The 17078-nt window shown below is 45.9% G+C and overlaps 1 protein-coding gene across 2 annotated transcripts; it reads left to right on the top strand.

Annotated features, from left to right (window-relative positions):
• Positions 1–3984: 3984 nt before the first annotated feature.
• Positions 3985–12699, top strand: CALCB (calcitonin related polypeptide beta). 2 transcript variants are annotated; one of them, XM_035123116.3, is made up of 5 exons: positions 3985–4278; positions 5818–5913; positions 6464–6586; positions 9558–9743; positions 12187–12699. In XM_035123116.3, the coding sequence occupies exons 2-4, from the start codon at positions 5828–5830 to the stop codon at positions 9715–9717; spliced, it is 369 nt and encodes a 122-aa protein (XP_034979007.1). In that variant the 5' UTR covers positions 3985–4278; positions 5818–5827; the 3' UTR covers positions 9718–9743; positions 12187–12699. The 2 variants fall into 2 exon arrangements, with proteins under 2 accessions (XP_034979007.1, XP_034978915.2); XM_035123024.3 differs by lacking the exons at positions 9558–9743; positions 12187–12699 and adding an exon at positions 7489–8183 and having other exon boundaries at positions 4077–4278.
• The last annotated feature ends 4379 nt before the right edge of the window (positions 12700–17078 follow it).

Here is a 17078-nt window from a genome sequence, read left to right as displayed (position 1 = left end):
TTGCCAATTGGAGACTTCTGTTTTATTAGTCTTTCCATGCTGAGCACACGGTGCCAAATGTTTGTTTCCTTCCTGTTTCCAAATCCACTGAATTGGGAAACCCGTATGTTTGCTCAGAGGTAGACCTCGGTGCTCATTGATACTTCTGTCAAAAAAGCGTGCCTCAAGTGGTCGCCTACAAAATGGGCAGCGCGATCCTATGTGCATTTGTTCAGAAGTTGCTAATACTGTACAGTAATCGGTTCAGTAATCGGTTCAGCCCATGGGGTCACGAAGAGTCGGACACGACTAAACGACTAAACAACAACAACAACAATCGGTTCAGCAGGACTTAACTCCCAAGAAATTGTACTCGCAGCCTTCGACGATCAAAACCCAGCTATCCAATGGGACTACTTCTTCCATCTAACCGCTGGACATCTAGCAATTCCGCTAGAAACGCCAAACCACTTCACTAATTCGTTCCCCAAGCAGAGGACTGAGCGCCTACTCTGACTGTGCCATACATTGCAGAGAAGGAAATGTTCAGGACCATAACGTTACAGGTGTAATGTTTCGTCCTTCCCACCCACAATCTGATCTTGCTCTGAACCTAAAAGCATTCTTTTCTTTTTAAAAATAATATCCATGGGAATTTTTCTTTGCTTTTTCACGGGTGGTTTCATTTCGACCGCCGGTGAGAAAATTAACAGGAGAATAGGATTCGCTCTCTTGTTAGAGCGGCACTAGCTTTGGAAAAACGTCTGAATAGCGACAGAGCAGGGAACCGGCGCTCGCTCAACCCTTCGCTTTATCCAGGAGGAGGGCATTTCCACGTCCTCCTTGGCAGGGCTGTGGCGGCCACAGATTGGTTCGCGGTCGTCACTTACCTCCCCCCATCCATCCCTTGGCCCCCAGGAGGGGAGAGCGTTCAGGGGTCCGGCACAAGGGTTTCCCATGCGCATCCAGCTTGGCCACTGGGAGACCAGGGGGTGCAGAACTAGATGGGCCGCTGGCCGGATCCAGCATTACTCTTTGAATGTCTTTCTGGTCACCACCCTCTGGAAAAGAAATTACCCGGCTAGGTCTGGACTGGGAGGAGAGGTGGCAGGAGGCCGGGGTGGCTGAGGAGAAAGTCTTTCCACCCCCGCCCCACCCACCTTATTTTAGAATGATGCTCAGGGACGATCCTTGCTCCACACCTTAGCTATCTGCTGCTGCCCAGCCTGTATCTGTTCCCCTAGCCACAAATGAGAACGCAAACCGTGAAAGGCAGGGAAAGGTAGGTTTCTAGAGCTCAGGAATCTCCCCGGTGGGGACTACCAGAGGCCGGGTTGTTTGAGCACAAGCCGCCTCCCTGGCGCTTCCAAAGCCGCCTGCGCGCCTTTCCCCCGCTCCCAGGTTCACCTGCACGTGGGATCATCCTCGCGCCAAGCAGAGAGAGACTCGCGCTGGCCCCGAGGACAGCGGGGAGCCCCCGCTAAGCTTTTAAGAGGAGAGAGAAATAGGATGCGCTCTGGACTTTAGCTATTGCAAACAAACCGGGCTGGTGGGAGAGGCGAGCTACCCAACAACCTCCCCTCCCCCGCCCTCTTTAGGCCCCGCCCCCACGTGCCAGTAGCAAATTCGAGACGGAGCCGGGGCTTCTCTTGCTGCCAAGGAAGATTGATAAACTAGGAATCCTCTTAATCCTACAGGGGAGCGGGGGTGGGGTGGGGGAGGAAACGCAGTTTAATTCTCAAGTGAAGATGCCACGCAAGCTTTGCTGTGTAGGCGCAAATAAGAACCGAGGCGACCTGTAACTATCCGGCTACCGATGAGAGACGGATCTTCCGCGGATTACGAGATTTCCTGAATGAGTCCCCTCTCGAGAAAAAAAAGTACACCCCTCGAAGGGGAAAAAGTACACACACCCTCCCCCTCCGGCTTCCTCCTTGCGAAGGTGGGAGTCCGCGCGCGGGGCTTGTTATTGCTATGTCTAGCGCCTCCCGGGAACCCAAACATCCTGCCGGGAGGAGCAGGTGTCCCCGCGCCAGGCACGACTCGGCGGCGGCGAGGCCATGACTAAGAGTCCCCTGGAGAGTGATTGATTCGCCCCTTGTCGCTCCTCGCCACCCGCCGCTTCTCCTCCACCTCCGCTGCGGACGCGGCGCTTTTCGCTCCAAGTGCCCGCAGGCTCCGCCGAGCAGCTGGAGACCTGCCGGGCGGAACGTGACCACTTCAAGCCGGGAACAGGCACACACACGGGCGGGCGGGGGGTTGGTTGGTGTGCGTGTGGTCCGGCGGGCGGGCGGGCGGAGGCCTGTCCGCTGCCACCTCCTGCAGCAAGAGGCGCGGGGAGCTGCGCCCCCCCGGGGGGCCCTGGCCAAGGCGATGCCCCGCCGGGGGCTCTTTCTTGGCACCAAGGTTGCGTTGGGCAGAGAGAGCAGGCGAGCGGCGGTCGGTCCTCTTCAGCAGACTCCGGGCTGACTGGCTCGGGACGCCCCCTGAGCCCGTCCCTGCGCGCAGCAGCGCTGCCCTCAGGGGCGCCTAGGCAGTAGCGCGCCTCCCGTCCGCACCGCACCCCTCTCTCTAGGGGGACTTGCTGCAGCGAGCAAGGCAAACGCGCTCGAAGTGTTGGCGGAGGATCTCCACAATGCATTGCAGAGATCTTAAATACAAACACCTATCATGATGCTTGTTCAAAAATACGGAGAATAGCCCCTATCTTCCCGTGAGAAACAGGCAAAGTGTCTGCGTTTGCACCAGGGCACCCCCTCCCCCATTGACTCAATCCCCTTTTATTCAATGGTTGGAGTGGGGTTATGGAGCATCAGGCTGCCTCTGGTTTTCTGCCTAGTGTGATTTAGATGCCGGGGCAGGATGTTCAAAGGTTTCAGCACCTCAGCTTCCTTTGATGCATGTGCAAAAATTAACCTGAAGGCAACACGAGCGACTCCCCTGACTTGGGTGTTTGAATGGAGTTTCGCTGATCCCTCCCATCGACCCGGAGACTTCTTCCTTAGCCCCCCCCCCCCGCCGCCCTTACTAAAGTGACCAGACCTTAAGTATTTTACACCGGAAACGCAACTTTAAATTCATAGCTGCCAAGTTATCCCCCTTTTTAAGGGATTTTCCCTTATGCTGAATAGGCTTCCTCGTGAGAAAAGGGAAAACTTGGCAGCTATGGTTAAATTCGGTGTCCCGGGGAAATATACAGGAGCAGTCGGATTCTAAGGATGCTTCCTCGGAAGTAAGTCACCACTGAGGTCTTACTCTCAAGTAACTTCACATGGGATGTCAACCTTTATAAAGGCTTTGTAATAGGCTAGCTACGGTATTCTGCGAAGCAGGATAGGCGATATGTCACTGTCACGCTCACAGGTATAGGAACGGTGTGGCCTTTATGTGTAATCCTAAATATCCCCTCCCTGTTCTTCGGATCGCATTTGCAAATAAGGTTAGCAATCCTATGTATATTTAGCTGGGGGTGAGATCCGCTGAGCACGGAGATACTTACTTCCGAGTAAACATGCATAGGATTGAGATGCACATTGTTTAATGTGTGGAATAAAAGGGACTGTCACTGTGCATTGTAAAAGTGTTCCCCAGAGAAATGCTCGGCTGGGTTTGGGGGAAGAGAGAGCCTTGCGCTTACTCAGGGATGGATGCCAACTCCGTAATAAACGTCAAGGGCCGAATTCTCTACACATCCACTAGCACCACAATGGCCATTGTAAGATACAAAGAAGTTTTTAAAAAGGAAAGCTGCCAACTTCCATTTTCTGCAATGCAGCATTTTTTGCAGTAGATGTCGCCTCTAATAAGTAAATAACCTGCCCTTTGGGTTTGTTCATTAAAAAGATACGGTAGATTTTGTAGGGATGAGAGTATGGGGTGGCCTAGATATTATTAATGACTCGAGACTATTTCCCTTACATTTCATTAATCGTCTGATATGCCCCGCTCCCCCCTCCCCGCGTCCCCCCTTCTCTCTCTCTCCGTCCGATGACCTCAATGCAAATAAACCTATCAGATGTGCTTAAATGACTGGCAATTTTTTTGTGAATGGAATACTCAGTGACTGGAGGATGACGTAATTCGGGAGCTGGGGTTTCGTGGTCAATCGTGGATTGGTTTTATAGTTGATAACCGAGGTGCTGATTGGCTGGCGGGCAGCTCGTCGAACGCCTACACACTTTTGCCCTGGCGGTAGATATAAAAGGGGGTCGTTGGGCACGGAAGACCATCACGACTGGGAAACGCACACCGAGGCCGCCACCTGCACTACGCTTTCCTCAACAAGCTTTGCATCTGAAGGTAAGTGCTTTCTCCTTTTATTGACTTTCCAGTCCAGGGAGTGCTGAAAAGGCTTCTCAGTGGCGGAGAACTTGCAACTCCTCAAGTTGGGAGTCTCACTGGAGGATGTTAGGCTGGGTCTTGTGGCGTTTTCGTGCTTCTCTCCTTGGATTCTTGAGCAGAACGACTTTTCCCCCCAGATATGTTTTGACAGGTATTATGTTGCAGAATGGCCGTTTAAAACCATTTCCCATTCTGCAAGGGGAAAATCCTCCTTTCGTTCGTGTAGACTAGAGAGACTGCCCGTTTAATTCTGAGTATTTTATCACGTCTGTTAAATAAGAGTCGTGCAAAAATGGCACGTGGGAGATGTCTTCAAGAAACCTTATTTCGTGTAATTGGGAATACTCCTCTGGCTACGACCGCCCCCGAGAGTAACTCTGCTGCAGCAAAGGAGAATCTCGTGGCACCTTCAAACTATTTTATCGCAGTATGAGCAATAAAAGGGAAGCGTTTGCTTCCATCAGGTGCAGGAAGGTGTTGGACACAGAGGCATGGTAGGGAGGGGGAGAGGAACCGTTTTACAAAATGAGTAGGGCTGCATTTCTATACCCATTTACTAGGAAGATGTCTCCATTGAATTCAATGGGAGTAGCTATGTATAGAGGATTTCACCGTAATGAACTCATCTGGACACTAGAGACATAACTCCTGGCATAATTTATTAGTTTTCTTTAAGATGCCACAGAGCTCTTTAAACAAAAGTATTGCATATGCAAATGTCTGTTCTGAAAAGCCATGGAAATGTGAGGACCGGGGCTTATTATATTCCATATAATTTCTGGATTTTGTTTTTCAGAAACAATTTTTAAATCCTCATTTTCATAACAGGGCTATTTATTTAAATGAAGACAACCCCCCACCCAGATTTTTCAAGTAATCATTTATTTCAGAGCAAAGGATTATGCCTCCCCACCTTCTTTTCAAGTTAAAACAAAATACACGAAATTTCTATATGCAGTTATAAATGCAGATCTGGCCGCATTTTATTCGTTTCCCTTGATCTTTCGCGCTCGACACGATTCCCAGCATTGCGTGAATATTATCAACGATTTGATAGTATTGGTCCCCATCTGTTGATGAAGTTGACCTGGATGCCTTCCGTCCTCCAGCTATATATCAACTCTGCGAAACTTCCCAATTTTCCTCCTACCTGAGCATTGGCGAGGTATACATTCTTTGCAGATTAAACTTCCAAAACAAAACACACACAAATCCTACCAATTTTTTTTTTGGGGGGAACACCTCGATGCAAATAGCAGACGACCCCAAGACCCTTCCCATTTTTTAATTTTTTTTTTTAAAAAACCCTAGGAAATTAAAGCATCCTTTAGAGCCTTGATCCTATTAGGCATGTTAACGCAGAGCTGGCCTTAATCCAGTGGGGGGCTTCTTCCCAAGTGAGTTTGCGCAGGATTCCTCGGATCCGGATGGGATCCGGAAAGATGCAAAGCGTGGGAAAGGGCCCCTCTTTAAACGCCAGTCCTGTTGATTTTGCAGAGACAACGCTATGGCCATGGTGAAGATGTGCTCCTTCCTGGCTGTCTATGCTTTGGTGGTGTGTCTGATGGACAGCTCCCGGGCAGTCCCGCTAAGGTAAGAGGCAGCAAACGGGAGGACAAGGGTCTGCAGAGACTTCTCTTGAAAGCCTCTTTGGCTTGGCGATCGCCAGAAAAGCGACTGGGGCGGCTTTGGAAAGGAAACGCGGCCGGTTCTGGTTCTGCAGAGGGGGCGGGCAACGGAAAGCTTGGCGCCGAGGGACGCGAGTGCGCGCGATTGCCCGCTTGGGCAAGATTCCACGACACGGATTAGCCTAGTGGGGTGGGTGGGGGTGATGCAGGGAAGGAAAAAGGCTTCCCCCACCTCCCACGCCTTTCAGCGCGTGGTGTAACAGGGACACTCGTCTGTGTTCGTTAACGAGGAACACGGGAAGGCAATCTACGCCCAGTTAACAAGCTCAGCGAGACCTCGTATGTATGGACGAGTTACACGTGTGCGGTGCTGTGATCCCTCCGCCCCCCCCAGCAGATCGATTAGTTGGGCTGGAAAAAGGACCCTCCCTCCCCCTCCCCCTGAGCATCCTTCACTTTGAGAGAGCGACGCTCACCTTGAGCTCTCTTCCCCCCCCCTCGCTCCCTCCCCACAGACCTGGCTTGGAGCCTGTCACAGACCGAGGGAGCCTTGGCGACTACGAAGCCCGGCGGTTGTTAAGCGCTCTGGTGAAGGAATACCTGGGGGAAGAGCTGGAGCGGGCGAGCGAAGGGAACAGGTAAGGAGAGCGACAGGTCGACGGGGAGGTAGGAAGGGGTGGTCGCAGGGATCGGGGCGGGGGATTCTCCTCTCGGGGAGTGCGGACTCTTTCCTGGCAGATCAGCTGATGGGCGGTCGGACATCTTTTCCTCCCTGGGATGTGCAGCAGGCCCAGCTCCTGCGAGACGGGTCCCGCCATCCTGATGATTCCACTCTGATAGCCATTAACTGATCAGATTATCGGATTGCTCTCTTCTCCGGTTTTTAACTTGCTCTCTTTTGGGTTACTTACTCTTGAGTTACCTTTTCTTCTCGTAAAAAAAAGAGAGGCCTTGCAAGTTGAAAGAGAGGGGGTTAGAGTAAAGTGGGGCAGCAAGAGGTACGTCTTGGTTTTATTCCACCCCCGTTAGAAATGCACATCACAACTCAGCTTCTGCGCTCGCCCGAGTCAGTGCATGCAGTCGAGAAGAGGCGAGGCGGCCTTCCAGTGCACGCAGCGCCCCCCTTCCCTCTCCAGGCCGAGTCTTGCTATTACACCTGCACTTCCGTAATGAGCTCCGGTTGCAAAGCATGCTGATGAATGAGACTCACCATGCATGCCGGATGATCTTGAACTGTCCCTCCCCGCGTCCCTCCGGGACCGCTAACTGTCAGCATCCCAAGCAAGCAAGCAATTAATCATTTGCCATTTACTACAGCCCGATCCTCCTTCCGACATAGCCCTTTTGCATGGACCTTGTTGCGGCGGCACTGCGTCGAGATTGTCTTGTTTTTTAAATACAGTACCTATTTGTTCGTCGTTTGGTCTCCTGCTGTGGTTTTCGTTTAGTCTGGGCTAGGGGTGGGGATGGGATATAACAAGGCATGATGACTGCGCATGGTTTTCTGTTACTTTGTTCGGCATGTTTTTCCCCCCTGCAGCTTGGATAGACCTATTTCCAAACGCTGTGCCAACCTGAGCACTTGTGTGTTGGGCAAACTGTCTCAAGAATTGCACAAATTGCAAACTTACCCTCGTACTGACGTCGGGGCTGGAACTCCTGGCAAGAAAAGGAATGTGCTGAATGATCTGGAAAACGAACGCTATGCAAACTATGAGGAAGCCATCGGAAACAACTAGATTGGCTCTCATCTCCTCTTCCTCTTTTATTTTTTCCTCCTCTTTTTTGATGCATGTGGATCTAACCTTGATTGCTAATTTTGCTATGTTCTTTTAAATCTATTTTTGAGTGAGAATATGGAATGAAACAACTTCAAGTTAGGAAATTCAGGCTGCAATCCTATACACACACACTCACACACTTACCTGGCAGTAAATCCCATTTAGTCAAATAGGACTGACTTCTGAGTAGACATTCTTAGGGTTGCAGCTGTTAAGAATATAACACATATATTGGGGTGGGGTGGGATGGGACTTGGCTAAAACTGGGGAATAGCATATGCCAAATTAAAATGAGTAAGGACTAGCATTGCCTTGAATTTTCAACTGATTTTCTTAGATGTTTATTTTACAAATAATAATCCTTTGATTTCTGGCTACGCATTGTAAAATTAAATAAATGTTCCTTTCATGCCTGACCATGCAACTGTTCAATAAACCTATTTTTCTATAAGGATTAGGTCTATTTTCTAATTATGAAAGGTGCAAATCAGTTAAAAATAAAAATAAAAATAAAAAGACGGCTTTTCTAGGCATGGTTTTAATGGTGTTCAGCTCAGGAGAGAAGTAGCACAATATGGCTGCTTTAGATTCATGTTTAAATAAGTCTTTTAAAAATGCAAGGTATTTGCTCAGTGCAGGATGAATATACAGGGTGACAATTTTTCTCCAGTGAAGTCAGTGCGAAACTTCACACTGACTATATATATCGGTCACCCATTATACTCTTTGTAGCAGTAAAATACATAGTTTGCAAATATTAGAAATATTAGCCAGTTACCAAAGTTATATTCTGATTGAAATCATCCAGGTAAGAACTTTAATACTTCATTTCTATTTCATTGTTTATTGATTTTGCATGAAGCTATGTAAGGTGCAGGAGTAATTTATATTGGTTGACAACATGTGGAGAATGGGGCCTTCTTCTATATCCCTTGTGGCTACATTGTACAGACTGCCTTGATTTACAAGGTGTGTCTGTTTGTAATTTAAACACCCCAAGTATTGTTATCGTACTGAGTGTAATCCAGACAAATTTAAGCCCTGGCAGAACTTATTTTTCACTGAAATCAATGGAACTTAAAAGTAATTGGTTTTTGAAAGGATAAGAACATAAGAACAGCCCATCTAGTTCAGCATCCAGTTTCCTGTTGTGGCCAATCAGATGTCTCTGGGAAGCCCACAAGCAGGAAATGAAGGCATCTTTCTCTCACCCTTGCTCTCCCATAAGATGGCATTTGCTCCATTGTGCCACTATGCTACGATTTGCCTTTTGGCTGAATTCCAGTACACCAAGGCAGCAAGCTTATACTCATTTGCTTGGGAGTAAGACTCATTTTAGTCAGAGGGGCCTCCTTCTGAACAGATGTGCATAGAATTCCATTATAAGGACTGCAAGGCTAGCGATACTTGCTTCCTGGTTAGCATTGAGATAATGTGCTTCACTTCTGTTTCAGTAGGTCTAACTGCATTTTCAGAGGCAGTCATCTGCCCACTGCATCGCCTGACTACAGAAACGATCTGTTGAATCCAAAAGCATTACTTCTGAGCGATCAGGCTGAGGATTACAATCTCTGATTGTTAGAAATATCTGGGAAGCCATAGAGCAAATGTCAAGGTCTCTTTGAAATGCAGTCTGTCATTATAGCACTACAGAAGTCCATTACTTCAAGCCTGAGCAAACTGAATATAGAAATTTTTTAAATATGGATATAAAGTACCAGCACAATTGTATCTTCTCAGGCATTTTCCATGATTTGTTTATAAAATATGGTGTTGTTGAAAGACGTGCTCTGTTTCTCAGATCTGAATTCTTTCATTCGGAAAACAGTGTGACAACTCAGAAGAGGGCATGCAACACAGCCACCTGTGTGACCCATCGTTTGGCAGACTTCCTGAGTAGGTCAGGAGGAGTGGGCAAGAACAACTTTGTACCCACCAACGTTGGATCAAAAGGTTTTGGCAGGCGAAGAAGAAATGTTCAAATGTAATCTGCTGAATGACCCCCTGGAATATGGTAAGTGCATTATAGACATAGTTGAGCAATATCAATGTCTTACTGATTTATATAAATTTCAGTGCTTGGCTAGATGTCATATGAATTCTGGACCTCATTGAGCATGAAAGGCAAAATCTCAAATCAACTTAAGAACCAGGATTTCACCTGCTATTTTTAAAGCAGGGATGGGAAGCCTGTGTCCCTCTAAACTTTGTTGGTCACCAACTCCTGTAACCCTTGAGCATTGGCCATGCTAGCTCGGGATGATCAAAGCTGCAGTTCAGCTTCTGAAAGACTACAGGTTCTCCATCTCTCTTTGAAAAGAACTACCCCTTCTCATCAATAAATTGTTTTTTTATTTTTACAAATTATGGAGGATATTAGGGAGGAAGTATGTAGATGGCCATTTTTCCAACTTACGGCAACATTTAGTTGGAATAAACATAACAGAACTAGATCTTTATAGTTGTGCTTGATATTTACAGTACACAGATTAACAGTGCAATCATATGCATTCCTACCGGTATTCAAAAGTGAGCCCCAGGCTGTGTACAGTGGGGGTTAGGATTGGAGCTGAAATGGTCCAGCTATAAGAACTGAAATTTATTGGCAAAGTAATGGATGCTTCATGGAAGCCAAATATTACCAATCATAAAACAGAATGAATTGTTTATTGACATGTACATCTTAACATGCAATGTAAGCATTCTGGGGTTTCATATAGAATCCTTGTGTTACTTGCCATGCATTCAGTCTGTCCAACTACTGTACTGCCATTTAATGATTAGTGAATGAAATGTGTGAAATGTCATGGGAACAGTAGGATTTTCTTTTAGAGGTCAAGATGGCGGTGAGACTCCATCCTCTTGTCTCACTTCCCTATACTCTAGTCTTTCCACATACCTCTGGAGTTAGAGTTGGGTTTGGGAGAAAGCTTCAAGCTCCCACCACTTTCCCCATGTTTTGTTTTATTTATTTAACAACAAGTGCATACCACTTTGTTGTTAAAACAATCTCTAAGCAGTTTAAAAATATATATACGGTAATATGGAACATTAAAATTCTTGCTTAAAACAGTTAAAAACAAGTATATAAAAGCATTCAAAAGATGAATTAAAATAAGCAATAGCTAAGAAAAGAGAGAAAGTACCTGTTACTTCTGTATGTCTAGATTTGCTTTCCTAAACCAGTGTTTAAAATGTTGCATTGTGTGTTTCTGCATGGAGATTGCCCCACTAGGGTTGCCAGACTCAATAGAGGACAGGACTTCTGTGCCTTTAATTGCCCTGCTCTCTTTTGAGTCTGGAAACCTTAAAGAGAAACCAGCAGACCCTTTGTTTAATTTCCAAGCAAAGGGTCTGCTGGTTTCTCTTTAAGATTTCCAGACTCAAAAGAAAGCAGGGCAATTAAAGGCACAGAAGTCCTGACCTCTATTGAGTCTGGCAACCCTATGCCCCACTGGGTTGAAATGGATGTTGAATTGGCACTGCTGGCTAGCTGTGTTTCTCCTGGAATGCTTCCAGCTTTTCCTCCCAAGTTGAAGGGTGGGGAATGGACACTCTAGATCCCTGGCCTTGACTTAAGATTCTCCTCTAGCATAATAGCATGGGGTGAGTTGGCATCAGTGCAGAAAAGTAGTAAGAATACAGTGCTACTCTCAGGCCACCCAAACAAGTTCTGAGTTCTTGTTCCCATCCTTAGAGGCCATTTGACTCACTTTTGTCAAGGATGGTCCTGAGATGGCTCAGATATTGTAGAAGTGGATCACCTTGTTTTCTTCATCATTTAGGTTGCCTGAGATTCTAATATCTCACCACTCTGAACAGATGACTTGTGAGATAGTACATTTTTAATGAATTTTTTTCTAATTTAAATGCTGAAAAATGAATCTGGTCATCCTTAGGCATATCATAACTGCCCTAATACCTTTCAAGCAAAGGCTTCCTAAAACAAACCCTTTTGATGTTTTTTGGGGTTTTTTTTTTGAACCCAACAACCATTGTATGAGGCATGGCAATCCGTTATCCAGTCTCCTAATTACTCAGTGGGTCATTTCTGGGACATATGGATAAGCTTGTCCTGCCTTCCATCTAATGCTCAGGCAACTGGAAATATAAAATTTTGGGAAGCAGTCCAATGTTCCCTGAGAAGATGGCCAAGATGCCATGGACTTCCCTGAATTCCCAGCATTGCCAGAGGTCTACCTGATGCAGTGGGAAAAAAAATGCAACCACCAATGTTGCTGTACTGGCATTGGGGTCTGGCACAGGGTGTTTGGCATGTGTGACAAGAAAGGCTGTGCACCCCCAAGCCCCTCATTTCCTCCCCCAACCCCTCCCCAAAGAATTCGCAGGAAAAGTAAAGCTTATTGCTGGGCATAAGTAGCTCCAGCAAAGACCACCCTCCTCTCCACAGGATTGCTCTATCAAATATGTGTAACATCTAATTTGATTTCTTTCAGATTGCCATGAAACTGAGCAGCAAACGCCTTTTAATTTCTCTTGAAAGCAACTTTCTTCCATAAATCAAGATGGCCGAATAAAAGACTCATTTTTGCATCCTTCTAATATTGAAGAAATGTTTTTGTTTTGAAATTAAATTGAAGCACTTCTGTTATATATATATGAGATATATATATATATCTCAAGATAATTATTCAAATTAAATTATTGTATATCCTTTTTATATGCAGTTCTATTTCAAATAAAATGTGACAGCATCTATTTATTTACTTATTTATCTTCTAGCATATCTGTGAAATATGACCCATGCTATTTATCTTGGCAATACTGCCAAATCTCGGGGATTACACTAAATTGCTGCCTATCAAGGTATATCTGTAAGATATGGTGTGCTGTGCCTTGATGTAAAACAGTTAACTGACATGATTGTACAGTATGTTTAAAAAAAATACACTTACAATATTGTATCATTTGTGAATTTATGCAAGATTAAAAAAAGTATTTTAGATACACATGGATTGAGAAACTGATCTTTCATTTAAACATTTTCTTTATTGCTAATTCACCATGCAGATATTTGAAACCCTTGGCGGTGGTCACTGTTGGATATCAGATTCAACAGAGCTTTGCTAAATTTCAACACGGCACTTGGATGTTCTGTCTAATGTCTGATGCTAGAGAATATTAACAGAAAGCAACCATTTGAATGTTCAAAACCAATAAATCCCTTTTGTTTGCAGACACCCTCATATGTAAAGCCAATTTTTTTTGGTTCCATGTCTGCTCCCAACCCAATGGAACCCTAGTCATGGCTATGACCACTGTGTGTTACAGCAAGTCAGTGTGTACATTCTTATAGATAAGATGGAGAAATTAATGTTTTTCTCTCCATGCAGTATTTCCCTTTGTTACTGAGAGTGAGGATGTACATCAGCCTTCTTGAGTCAGCTGCTTTCTAGATGTTTTGGCCCAATCCTCATCAGCCTCCATGCTGTAGCCTGTAGTCCAAAATTTGGGGGTGGTGGCACCAGGTTCACAAAGGCTGATTGATGTAGATGGAGAACCTGCCGGCTTATCAAGGATCACAGAAAACATACATTCCTAGCTGTTGGGTAGTTTTAGGCTACAATCTTAGGCATGCTTACCAGGATGCAAATCCATTCAATTCAGTGAATTCCATGTATAGGACTGAGCTCTAAGGATATTTAAACTCCAATCCTTAGCACACAATGAACTTGGCAAAAGAGATTTTGTGAGTAAACATGCTGCGAGGGTATCATAAGGAAGCACAAAACAGAAGACATCCATCTGCTCAGGGCTGGCATCTGAGGCAAACCCCAAAATGATGCCTCCCAGCCAGGGAAGAAAGAAAGAATGAAGATCTAAATCAGGAAGAGAGGGGTGGGGGGGATAAAGATCTACATTGGGAGTAAGGGTGGGAGGAAACCAGCAACACCTCCTATTTGCAGAGAGGATGCTGTAGAGGTGGCATCCAGGTGTTGAGAAGGCAGCAGGTCTGGCCTCTAAAGAGCTCACCTCAACCATCAGTGCCAGCATGGCAACAGCAGTGGGTAACACATTCCTTGTAGGCCAGATTCCACTGCCCCTTTGGATCCTGCTGCCAGGGGCAGCAACCTCACCTTGCCTCATAGGTGGGTCAGCTCTGCATCTGCTGTAACAAAGATGCTGAATACACAGAGAAGCCATTTCAGACTGTAAGGCTCTGAAATACCAGTCTCCTCTGAAATCAATTTAACCAGGCTGTCACTTTGAGTCTTTTCCTGGAAAGAGGTTTTCTGGTTAGGAGTGGGAAACTGGGAAAATGATCACCAGAAAACTTGGCTAAAGCTATATTTAAAACAAAGTGTTTTATAGAAAGAAAACGAACCCCCCTGCTTTTAAAAATACTGAATGTCAAATTAATGCTGTTTAGTTCACCGCAAATGAAACCTGATTCTAAAGTCACCTCTGTCAACTCAGGGCAGACCATTATGGAATCATATAATTGTAGAGTTGGAAGGTGCCTCAACGGTCATCGAGTGACTCTAGTCCAACCCCCTGCAATGCAGGAATCTCAGCTAAAGCATCCATGGCAGATGGCCACCCAACCTCTCCTTAAAACCTCCAATTTGATGAGGATCCTCTCAATTCCTTAATCCGAGTTGTTTATAAAAACATTGAACAAAATAACAGGCCCAGGACAGAATCCTGCAGCACCCCCTTGCCATTTTTCCCCACGATAGTCAGGGACCATTAGTGAGCACTCCTTGGGTTTGTTCAGTCAACCAGCTACAAATGCACCAAACAGTTACGGTACCTTGTCCAGCCAACATTTGACTAGCTTCTCTTCAAGAATATAATGGGGGGGCTTTGTCCAATGCCAACTGAAATCAAGATACACTATGTCCACAGCATGAGACTCTTCTTTGTTTTTGAGAAACCCATGCTGGGTCTTAGTCAGGGCCGGCTCTAGGTATAGTCCCGGTGGCGCGGGGCACTGCACGACGAAACCGTGCAGAAGCCGTGCTGCGAGGGCGGGGGCGCCGGAGCGATCTCCGCGCCTCAGCGCCAGGGCGCCCGACCTGCTCGAGACTGCCCTGGTCTTAGTAATCAAAGCATCATTTTGTTAGTGCTCATAGACCAGCCATTTAATTATCTGTTCTAGGACCTTCCCTGGTATTGATGTCAAGCTCACTGGTCACTAGTTACCTGGGTCTTCTCTCCCCCCCTTTGGAGGATGGGGACAACATTTGCCCGTCTCCAGTCTGTAGCAACCTCGCCTGTTCTCCAAGATTTCTCAAATTACATCCACAAGGTCCTTTAGTACCCTTGGATGCAGCTCCTCAGGCCCTGGAGATTTGAATTCATTTAAAGTAGCTGGGTGGGTGTTCCCTTACTACCACTTTTCCTATCTTGGGCTGCAGCTCCCTCCCTACATCCATTATTCTGTTATCACCAGGTTGGGCATTGCTTTCCTTTTCCAGAAAGTAGGTGTTGGACAGTTCAGCCTTCTCTCTGTCACCCAACAGCATTTCTCCATCTTCTCCACTCAGAGGCCCTACTACTTTTTTGTTCGTCCTCTTGCTTTGAACATAGCTGGAGAAACCTTTATTATTATTTGTAACCTCTTTTGCAAGTCTGAGCTCATTCTGAGCTTTGGTCCAACTGACCTTCTCCCTGCAGCTGTTGCCTACTTGTGTATACCCCTCCATTGCAATTTCCCCTTTCTTCCATTTCTTATACATGCCCTTCCTAAACCTCCACTCATCTGTAAGCTCCTTATTCAGCCACACTTTGCCTCCTACTTTTATTTCTTGTTGCAATCACCTGCATTTGTGCCTTTAATATTTCACCATTTAGAAACACCTATCCATCATGGACTCACTTCTCATTGAGTATTTCTGACCATGGTCCTTAAGTTTTTTGAAATCAGCCTTCTTAAAGACCAGAGAGCCCGTCCAACTATACTCAGCATTCCATTGCCTCTGTATCATGAAACCCAGGAAGACATGATAACTTCCTCTCAAGGGTCCCAGTACTCCCACTTCATCAGTCAGTTCCTCCCTGTTGGTGAGATCCAAGATAGATGACCCCCTTATTTCCCCCCTCCTTCTGGGAAATGAAATTGTCAGCGAGGCAATTGAGGAATTTGTTGGACTTTACATTCTTGGCAGAGTTTATGTTCCAACAGATATTGGGGAAGTTGAAGATTCCCATGACTATTATATCTTTCTTTTTTTCTTTTTAATGTTTGCTAATCTGCTGTAGGAAGGCATCATCCAAGTCTTCCGTCTGGCTTGGAGGCCTACAGCAGACACCCACAATAAGGTCACTGTTGTTTCCCTCTCCTACAATTTCCCTCTCCTACAATTTTTACCCATATACTCTTCCATGCTCCAGACCAGGCACCCCCAAACTGCGGCCCTCCAGATGTTTTGGCCTACAACTCCCATGATCCCTAGCTAAGAGGACCAGTGGTCAGGGATGATGGGAATTGTAGTCCAAAACATCTGGAGGGCCGAAGTTTGGGGATGCGTGTAGTAAACCTTCACACAACAGAAGAAAAGCCTGATGGATCTGGCCAGCAGCCCATCTAGTCCAGCACCAGGTTGAAGAAGGCTGTTCTAGGTGATTCTAATATGCAGCACCCAAACAACTCTCATTATATAAGACAACTGATGGAAACCTAAGCATGTTTTGACTCACAGAATCACACCAGATGGTCCTCTGATGGTAAAGCAGATGTGGGAGAGAAGCTAGCATCTGTTATGCAATATGATGCTGCTCACATAATTAACTCAAGGACCCACCTTCATCCACTTTGTCTGGTAATTCTCATTATTTGCGTCTCTCTGCTTATCTCTCATTGGATGAATTGAACTTATCTTTGTGAAAGCCTTCCTAGCTTTCTATGCAAGAACTAAGCTGGGCTAATGCTATTGTTTCTGTCACAGAACCTTGCCAAAAGCAAAATTTAGCAGACAGCAGTAAATTCTGGTTTTAGCGATCACATCCAACACTGTCATGTATAATTAGCAGATGGAATGTCTGCATGCGGAGTGGGTAATTTTTATATTATATTATTATTTTTTTTAAAAAACTATTTAGATAATGTAAGGCTATGTATACTTTTTATTCCTTCCTGCATGAGCATAGATAATTACCATGGCCACAAGGTGAAAATCGCAGCCTCTGAAATCCATGGATATTTTGCCGTTGCCTTAATGGGGTCAGGGTTCCACTTACAGGGTGACAGATTTTGCTGAGAATATATTACTAGCCTGGATTTCAGAAAGGCAGCTCTCCAGTGGCTCACATTTATTTTTGTTTGAGCTGTAAGTATTAGTAGCACTTCTGCAAAACGAGGCCCAGATCGAGGGGGGGGGCAAGG

The sequence above is a fragment of the Zootoca vivipara genome, chromosome 1 (genome assembly GCF_965207765.1).
Source record: "Zootoca vivipara chromosome 1, rZooViv2.hap1.1, whole genome shotgun sequence".
Taxonomy (NCBI): Eukaryota; Metazoa; Chordata; class Lepidosauria; order Squamata; family Lacertidae; genus Zootoca; species Zootoca vivipara.
The sequence above is the reverse complement of the archived record's forward strand: the minus strand, read 5'-3'. Positions and strand labels throughout refer to the sequence as shown.